The sequence below is a fragment of the Melitaea cinxia genome, chromosome 8, assembly GCF_905220565.1.
Source record: "Melitaea cinxia chromosome 8, ilMelCinx1.1, whole genome shotgun sequence".
NCBI classification, from domain to species: Eukaryota; Metazoa; Arthropoda; class Insecta; order Lepidoptera; family Nymphalidae; genus Melitaea; species Melitaea cinxia.
The window spans coordinates 978,805-988,738 of record NC_059401.1 but is presented as its reverse complement, the minus strand read 5'-3'; the positions used below and the strand labels follow the sequence as shown (position 1 = coordinate 988,738).

General features: G+C 34.7%; 1 protein-coding gene across 1 annotated transcript; it reads right to left on the bottom strand.

The window, feature by feature from the left end:
* Positions 1 to 4,241: 4,241 nt before the first annotated feature.
* Positions 4,242 to 6,391, bottom strand: LOC123656090 (mucin-5AC-like). Its single transcript, XM_045591813.1, has 2 exons — positions 4,737 to 6,391; positions 4,242 to 4,694 (listed from the first exon to the last, which is right to left on the bottom strand). The coding sequence occupies exons 1-2, from the start codon at positions 6,389 to 6,391 to the stop codon at positions 4,361 to 4,363; spliced, it is 1,989 nt and encodes a 662-aa protein (XP_045447769.1). The 3' UTR covers positions 4,242 to 4,360.
* Positions 6,392 to 9,934: the final 3,543 nt, after the last annotated feature.

The following is a 9,934-nucleotide window of genomic DNA, read 5'->3' as shown; positions in this document are numbered from 1 at the left end:
TTTTAGGTATGTTACATCAGAACTTTTGACTGGGTGGACCGATTTCGATGAATTTTGTTTTAATTGAAAATGGTTGCGTGTCATATGGTCCCATTTAAATGAAATTGAGATGTGACTAGTACTTTTAGAGTTATAGCTAATAATGCGTATTTATTTGACTATTATTTCGTCGACGCTACCTACGTTGTATTATACCGCATAACTTTTCACTTTCTTTATCGATTTTGATGATTCTTACTTTAATCGAAAGCTAATGCTTGTCATGTAGTCTTTTTTAAATTTAATTGATATATGATGACTACTTTTTGAGTAATATTTGAAAGCGCGTATTATTTTTAACTGAGGTAGGGCACAGCAGGAATTGCCTGCTCAAATCATATGGAGCAGCCCGACTGGGTTAGTACCTCGACCTTACAGAAGATCACGGCTAAATAATACTGCTTTCAAGCAGTATTGTGTTCCTGTTGGTGAGTAAGGTGACCAGAACTCCTTGGGGGAATTGGGGATTTGGTCGGCAACGCGCTTGCGATGTTGCGGGCGTCTATAAGCCACGGTAATCTCTTACCATCAGGTGAGCCGTACGCTTGTTTGCCGACTTAGTGATATAAAAAAAAAAATAACTCGACAATTTTTTACTACTACGCTCTACTTACGCTGTATTACTTGTCGATGTACCTAATTGAAGTCGGTTTTTTTTTTTCGTTTGCGAACAAATACAATTATTCTTCTATTCGTTCTAGTTTTCAAATGTTACCACGTTTCCTCGGGCAGAAGAAATTATTCTCTATCAAATATGATACTGAAAGGACTGACAATGGTAACAAGGAGATCTGTCGTCTACGCTCTTATACAAGCTATTACGCAGGCCGTTCTGATAAATGTATAAAGATAACAAAATATTCCAATGTCAAATAATATAGCTCACTGTAGTTACGCAGTAGATCTTAAAAAGCATTCTATTGTCGTGACTGTTTAACCAAAGCGCCGCGAGGCCGTGGGATCGATTCCCATACACAAAATGAACAATAACGATATGTATGGAGTTTTCTCAGGGTGTTGTGTAACGTTCTTGTGTTTATTATAAATCATATATGCACACAAGTGAGTGTTAAGTAAGGTAAAGAATTTAGTTGGTTTATTTGTGATGAAGTTGACGCAATGAAAATGAATCATGGCGTATTTTGCGACAAATTTGGGAATTATAAATAAATAGACCCTTCACAGTTCACAGCAACGGCGCTAAGAGTGTCTGGGGAAAAAAATTAGTAAGTCGAAAGTCTGATACATATACATGACCAAAATTTTTATAGGCTACACAGATTACTTTCTTGGTCTTTAGTATGATTATTTAACACTTTTTTGCACATTTGATTTTATTTTATAACATACACACACTGTCGTCTGTTCCTATAGTAAGCAGCTTAATTCCATATACCCCGACCGGGCCGGGAATCGAAACTCACAACCCACGGAACAGAATACAAGGTCACTACAAACTGCACCAAGAGGCTAGTCAAGAAATTACATAAGGAATTACAATATTGTAACTTAAAATGTGCAAAGGCGGCCTTATCACTAATAGTGATCTCTTACAAACAACTTCAAAAAATACAGAAAGCTTTGTTAAAATACACAATAAAGTACGAAAATTAATTATTTAAACTACATGTTATATACTCAGTATATACATAGCTATAGCAGCACTCGTAAATAAAGTCTTGTCGTTAATGCTTCTCTGTTGTGTATATTTGCGGAAACCCGACAGAATTCACATCTCACTGGGGCCCGATAACATGGAGCATCTATTCAATCTTATACATATTTTAAATACTTACATATATAAATATAGACAGCCATGTATTTATTTATATTTTGGTATAAAATTGTCATATTTCTATAATTACATCTATACCCATAATATCCTCAACAATACGGTTGTTGGAGATCTTTGTTTAGAGATAGCCCATTGTATGTAATTAAGACTCAATTGTATAGTACACATTATGTATCTATCCTTGGTTTGTAATAAAGTATACAAACATACTTGTTGATTTGACTTTATAGTTACTTTTTAACTGCCTTCATTTTTAACCTATAAAAGAGGAGGTTCGTCTAATTACCTCATGACTTTTTACTATGTGTATCGATTTTAATGATTATTTTTTTAATCGTAAACTGGTGAGTACATTTTTTTGCTTATGTCCAATAATGCGTATTCACTTGACTATTTTTATCTAACTGCCCGATGTAACTGAAGAAAATATTTTAATGAGTAATAGTTATAACAAAATACATTTAATCTGTGAACCTGTACAAAAATTAATCTCTTTTATATACACAAGTGCTAACTTGCAGGCGAATATGCCGATTTCATTTATTTATTTATGTTTTGCTAAAGCTTTCCAATAATTTTAAGAAAAAAATAAATAAATAAAGATCCTTTCTGCAGAAAATCGAAAAATTTCAAAAAGAAAATGTCAATTTGAACTTAAAAATATTTGTGGGGCTAACACACCTTCGTTAAAAGTTAGGTATATACTACTATGTTTTTTCATATTTTCTGAGATTCCGTACCCAAAGAGTTCAAACGGAAACTAATACAAAGTATTGTTTGCTCAACTGTTTATTACTGGGTTTTATATTTGTAACGGTGGTACAGATATCACCCTCATTGGCCCCCCACCATCACGACAAATATCTCAAATCTCAATCCTAAAAATAAATGTTAAATATTGTTCGATACTAAAGAACCCTTCGTGTGGACGCGTAAAATCTCGCTTGTTCGGTTTTGAATTACTTGAAGAAAAGTTACCAAATATCTGTCAACACAAATAAATAAAAACGTTACAAATGATAATATATTTTACGTTTGCGTTGAAATTTTCAAACTGACCCCGTTTCTGGATAATTTATTATAAATCGCTGCATCCGCCACTTGATCATAGTGTAAAATTATACAACCTTATGGCCTTCATCGATTAAAGCTGGATCTCCAAACTAAGGCCTGCGGACCAAATCCGACGAGCCAGTGCCATCAATCCAGCCCGAGCCAGCTTAAGACTAGTGTCGTCAATCTGGTTTAAGCATATTAATAATTAATAAATAATAATTGTAATGAAATTGTTAGACTTTACCTAGAAATATAGTTAAAGGTAGAAAAATTAAAACTGTTTTGGCCGTTGGAACACGCTGATCCTTATGACCCTAAGATTTCAGTTTTGATACCTCTGAAAGGAAAACTAAAATATATCTATACAAATAAATAAAATTATAGTGTCTGTTTTTAATATTAAAACAGCTTTTTACCAAATGCATATGGATGTATACACAATACATTTACCAAAATACCTTTTTCTACAATTTTTGTCTATATATCTGTCTGTTCCGGCTAATCTCTGAAACGGCTGGACCGATTTAGATGGGATTTTCACTGACAGATAGCTGATGTAATAAGGAGTACCTACTTTTATTTTAGAAATGTATATATTTTATAACTCTGCGAACTGAAAAATAACTTTTTTGCTAAATTTCACGCGGACGAAGTCGCAGGCACAGCTAGTCATATAATAAAATAATATATAATATACCAACCATTTAATATTTAACTAAAAAAACATTTGTCTGTTTTTATAATTACATAAATATTATTAAAAAAACAAAAATCTACGTCCTATCGTTTAAGATTTGTCTGATTACGTTGAAATGTACAGACACTTGTTATGTTCAAGTAATGTGTGTAAATATAAAAAGAGCATAAGATTTTATCACTTAAATCTGTGTTACAGTTATTATCATAATTATGTGTGTTGCGTTACCAGACGGTGGGTGTTTGCGACGACGGTAAACAATGGTCGGCGACCGCTTGTATTACACAGTCGTTTGTCATTCATATTGCTTTATTTGTAAACTGCTTACAAAATTAACTACATGTGAGCTAAGAATTGAAACATTAAATATATGCTAAGTTATTATTTTACAACGCGATATTGAATGACTGATACTAGAATTAGTTCTTCTTATCACATTTAAGCAACTTTTAGTTTATTGTTAGAAAACTTTTCCTGTTTTCGTATTTTTTTCTCTGTTTATTAATAAAAATATTATGATTGGTGCTTTTATTTTGTTTTTTTAAATTATAGCTAACAAATAGTAGAACGAAAAAAAACATTTACCTTTTCAATACGGACAAAAAAGCAACAATTATTAAATGTATAAATTAAGTGAAAAGAAAAGGTTATTAAAAATAAATTTATTATTATAAAAAATGTTTATCTACATTATAAAAACATATCTATAATCTATGTATATTATATTCACATTTGAAACATTAAGATTAATACTTTTGTGTCTACTTAGGTAGTTAGCGATTTCGTTTTGTTGTTTGTGTGCTTTTCGTATTTTCTTCTCCAAGTATTTGAACATTTCTCACCTGCTTCCGAGTTGGCGCCGCGGTCGTCAGCTCTGTCGCTGGTGGCGTCGTTGGCATGTAATCTGGACTGATGGCCAGTAGGAGCATCTTTAGAAGCAGAGCTTCCCTCACTTCTACAGGAAGATACTCAACTGGCTCATCTATGTGATTCGAAGCTGAACCTTGAGAATCGTAGGGACGTGAGTATCTCCTTCGCGGAACGTACCTCTGACTCTCGTATTGGGGATCCTCGTAAGAAGACACTTGGTTGGAGTACACTTCTTGTCTATACTGCTGGTCTTGCCTGTATTGTTGGTCTTGCCTGTACTGTTGGTCTTGCCTATATTGAGGATCGTATCTGTAATCATACCTGTCTTCATCCTGGTAACGACGGTGTTGCTGGTAAGCTTCGTGTCGGTAAGAAGGTGACTGGTAAAGTGGTCCCGGCATGATCTGATCCATTATCGCTTGCAAGCGATTCTGTCTCATTATCAGAATGTGAAGTAAGCGTTTAAAATCACGAGTACTAACAGGTGCTTGTATGGAATTCGTGTCACTCACTGGATCATATCTTTGAAACAATGGCTGCGGGCGGTACGGGTTCACAAACCTTGGCTCATACCCTTGAATGGGAATACCTCTCTCATCAACTGGTATTTGGACTATTCTAGGTACTGGCCTTAATTCGTATGCTGCGTCTTGAACAGAACTTGCTTTCGATTGGGACGGTTCCTTTACGTACTGCGGGTCCAATACTTTATCCTGGTATTCGTATTGGAGAAAGGGCCGCTGATTACCGATCGGAATTGGCGCTCCAGGATTATCTCTCAAATATTCTTGTGTTCTAAAGTGAATTGCGGAAGGTCTATGATATATAGGATGCTGATAAACCCTTTCTTCAGGTGGCCTTTGAGCTGGAATATGAATTACTGGAACTGGGTTTGAAGTTACGGCATTTTCATGGTTAAATACTCGACCAGTGCTTGCTTCTAAAGTTGTTTCCTGATCATCCAGTTGCGTTTCTTGGTACTGCTGTTGAATCTTTTGTCTAGCTGCTAGTAAAGAGTGAATGGGTAAAATTCTAGGTCGCGCTGTTGTAGTCGTAAATAGAGGTCTCACTGTGCCGTGTGACAGATGACCCCCATACACATCAGTCGAATCATCTCCCATAGACTGTTGTAGACTCACCATGTGATGATTGGAGCTGGTCCCAGGTAATTCACGTCTAATGGTGTTTGATTTATTAACATCGGGTTCATTTTCAGTGACATGCTCGTAAACCGGCTTCAATGTTTGCGGTGAGGTGGTTGTGGTTTGTTTTGTAATAAGATCGTCTTTCACTGTCACCGGCACTGGCTTTGATAACTGCGTCCTAGTTTTAATTACGTCTTCTTTTCTATGAGAGTTTAAAGTATCTGCTGTTGTTTCATCGTGAATATGTTTCTCAGTTGACGTTTCTGTCGTGATTCGGGTAGTGCTCGATGCTGGACGGCGTCTGGGTATCGGTTGTATAACAGTACCTCTTGTAGTTGCACTGCTTCTTGTTGGATAAACGACTGTAGCTAGAGGTCTCCGAGTAGTTGACGACACAGTTTTATTGACCCTCACTATCATTGTCGGCGTACTTGACGTCGTACTCGTCGAAACCGGTACCGGGGTACTATCACCCGACGAGGAGTATGTAACACGTTTAATTTCACCATCATCGTCTATATATCCGAAAGTACCTTTGACATTCCCCAAAACATCTCGACTTTCAATCTTGAACGTTCCATCGTTCGCTTCATAGCCTATCGTGTATGATCCGTCTTCGTTTAATCTGCGTATCTGTTTAACTATTTCAACTTTAGTAGGGTCAGCTGTTTCACTCGCTGTAAGGATTTCTTTGGTCGAATTTTTCGGTGGCTCAGTAGACGTTACGGTTTCGGTCGCGTTGGTCGCTATCGCTGTCGTGACGCAAGCGAGGATTATGAGGAGGTTCATCTCGGTAGGACGACGGCAGCCGCATGACGGTGCTCCGGCGACCGTCGCATTCACTACTCCCATATATAAAATAGCGCCCCACTTGCCTCCCTAGCGTGCGAACGCCTTACGCAAACAGCTCTATTGTTGTCACTTCATTATCTGAAACGGAAAATCTTTTTTTCTGTGCATATACCGGCGTTGTAAGATCCCAATTGTTTAATTGTCCGACTGTACAAAAGTGCGTGTTGTGGACATTACTAAAACATCTAATCATTGCTTGCGGATCGAGATCGCGTTGAACTAAATATTTCTCTGATGTCCATGTTCATTTCCACAATATTGCAACGAGTTCGCACAGTTGTCTGTGTGTTAATTGCAAATGTCGGTCGAAAAATTATAAATGAAATTATCTACCAAGGTTCCTCTCACCTGCATTAAACGGGTAAAGATAAATAATAGGACGGCTGCGGTGAGACGAAATGTATTTCTGATAATTTTGATAAATTTCTCAGATATTTGGTTTTATTAATAACAAATATAATTGCTTTGTCGATATTTATTTATACGTGATTACTTATATTCCTTTAAATATCATATATAGTATTCACGTGGTAGGAATACCTAATCGTTTTATTTTCAAATTTATTGTTCAAAGGTTGATAACATTAGTAAATAAAACAATGAGTGCTTCACACTTTATATTTTATTATTTGCGTAAAATAATATAAACTAAAAAAAGTAGAACAATAACAAAAAAAAATTATATTCGTATTTCATCAGGATGTAATTATTATTTTTGTATATTCGAATAAAATCTAAGACTGTCCAGCTTTATATTCTTAAAAATAAAACTATCGTTGCTAGTTAGCGTCAACCCATACTTAGGAAAATAAAATAAAATGAGATAATATTGCATCATACTGTCTCTATTATCAAGTTTTAGAAATAAAAATCACATTGATAACTCTCTCATCACTTTTCTGAATGTTACCAATAAAATTTTGTGTCAGCGTGTTCGTCCGGAACTACTGAACCTACTTTAATGAAGTTTTCCACAGTTATGTAACTTTTTCCAACTTAAAATATAGACTATATTTTATTTCAATCAAAGACCGTGATATTTTTATTTAAAAAAAATATAGCGGTATGAAGTTCTCCAGGTCAGCTGATACTACTATAAAAAAAATGTTAGAGCTCTACCGTTTTGCGCGAATCGCAGAAAACAGAGGTAGATTTCAATGAAGTATTGTAAGTTTTACTTCTTAAATATTTAACATTACGATATTATAATAACTAGTGGTCGCACAGTGGTCGAAATTCAACCATAATTTATTTCAATAATAAGTTTGAACATTAAAGAACATTATACAAAATAGTTTGTAATGTTTTTTTTTTTTATATAATTTAATATAATTTAAAAAAAAAATTAGCATACCGCACTCTATCTAAACTATACGTGTGCGTAATTTCATAGTCCTCCATCCGCGCAATTTTCGTAGAAAGGGGTACAAAGTTTTTGCTTCACGTAATAATATATAGAAGAAGATAGATTCTACACAATCTTATTAAGGTTTCAGAAATAATTATTGTACAAGAACTACGTTTTCAGTTATATGTTTTCTTATTTTTAACCCCTTCTTCTTCTTTTTCCCTTGCAAATAAAATACATAAAATAAATATAATATAAATAGTAGTTAGCCGATCTTGTGAAAAATTGTGATCGTATTTGCTTTTCTTTCATTATATGTAAGACGTTATTACGTATAAACGTGGGAAAAGTTTATACGTAACTTGTTTATAACATTAACAAATAATTTTCATTTTATCTTTTACATATTTATATTTATTCACAATGTTAGTTACCATACTTCTCGGAAACGGCTGGACCGAATTTTGAGAAATTTTGTGTGCATATCGGGTAGGTAAAGGGTAGGGGTTTAAAAAATTGTTAAAAAAGATCACATAATTGATGGACGACCCCTAATCTGCTTCATCCATAACGCTACTTTATTGCGACATAGCGGACAATTTCCTACCAAGGACAACTAAGTCTAAAGTGATTGCCAAGGCAACGGTATGATTTTCTCCAATATCGACAAACCGGAAACTCGAAACACAAGCATAAATACTCAAACCACTATAAATCTATATGCCTTATAAAAATATTTGTCTTAAGCGGGGGTCAAACCCGTTACTGCAAGCCTAAGCCAGTTCTATGACTGCTGGGTCAATGCGTCGTATATACGACGTATTGGCCCAGCGGTCGTATGTAGCAGTTATATGTATGTATATAAATCGGTCACCAAACCGCCTGCCCAGCGTGGTGACTATGGGCAAAACACATGAGTTCACGTTATTTTGGCGTAAACTTGTGGAGGCCTATGTCCAGCAGTGGACTGTATAAGCTGTAATGATGTCATGATGATATAATATGAAAAGAAAACAAAAATCAGATAAAATTACAAAGATTTGACGATACATAGGCGCAGTGGTGTTAACTGGTGGATTTGTTACGAATTCGATTTCCGCACGTGATAAAGAGTTCATATTTTAGTAATGTCTGTTTGACCATGTGTTGATGTAACTATACTTTTTATTTTATTTTTTATACTTTATTGTACACCACAAATATATTACAAACAAAGCATAAAGATAGTTACAGACAGTGAAGTACAATGGGCGGACTTATGGCTAATTAGTCATTTCTTCCAGACAACCCATAGTCCGCATACCCCAACCCATATTTCTATGTAATGACTATGTTTGTATATAATGATAACAATATAACACATCGGTTCTCCATGTTAATAGCGATAGTTAATAAAACACGTGTGAAATTCATTTCAATAATTAAAGGTAGGTAATTATAAAAAAGTTAAAAGTAAATAAGAAAAACTATTTAAATTAAAATACACATTTTACATAAAAACCAATGCATTATAATACTCTAATTTTAGTTCAATTATTTGTTTGAAGACTAACGCATAAGTAACCTACTTATAAAACTAGGTACTTGTTTTTTGACTTCTAACGCCATCTATTGTTAGCAAAGGTAATTACGACATGTACGTATATTAATGTATGAGAATTAAGGTAAAAGTTAGTGTAGCGTACTGAATGTCTGACAGAGTGCGCCACTTGTGATACTTATATGAACAAAAAAGTACAGTCGAACAGAGGACCTCCTCCTTATTTTAAAGTCGGTTAGAAATAAAATAAATGTTAAAAGTTTAGTAATTAGAATAGCGTCTTACTTTAATTGGTCAATTTTAACACTGCCATTCTAATTTACTACAACATAACTAGTCAAGGGGTGTGGTTAACAATAAGCTACGACAGTGTTAATGTTTGTGTTACAGGTAACAACCGACTGTTATAACTATTTTTTCTGATAAATATACATCGAAATAATACATATATAAATATATAAATACAAATATTACACCCAGACTCAGGTAGAAATCGAACCCGCAACCCGCGGAACAGAAAGCACTACAAACTGCGCCAACGGGCTAGTCAAATCATGCTTCGGTCATTCAATGCTTGTTATGCTCTCGTAGG

What these genes read in the sequence shown, in the direction of transcription:
- LOC123656090 (XM_045591813.1), bottom strand. Translation starts at nt 6,391, where the DNA reads ATGAACCTCCTCATAATCCTCGCTTGCGTCACGACAGCGATAGCGACC. An exon ending in CAATATAGGCAAGACCAACA is followed by an intron (nt 4,695 to 4,736) that starts GTACAGGCAAGA and finishes CCAGCAGTATAG; the next exon opens with ACAAGAAGTGTACTCCAACC.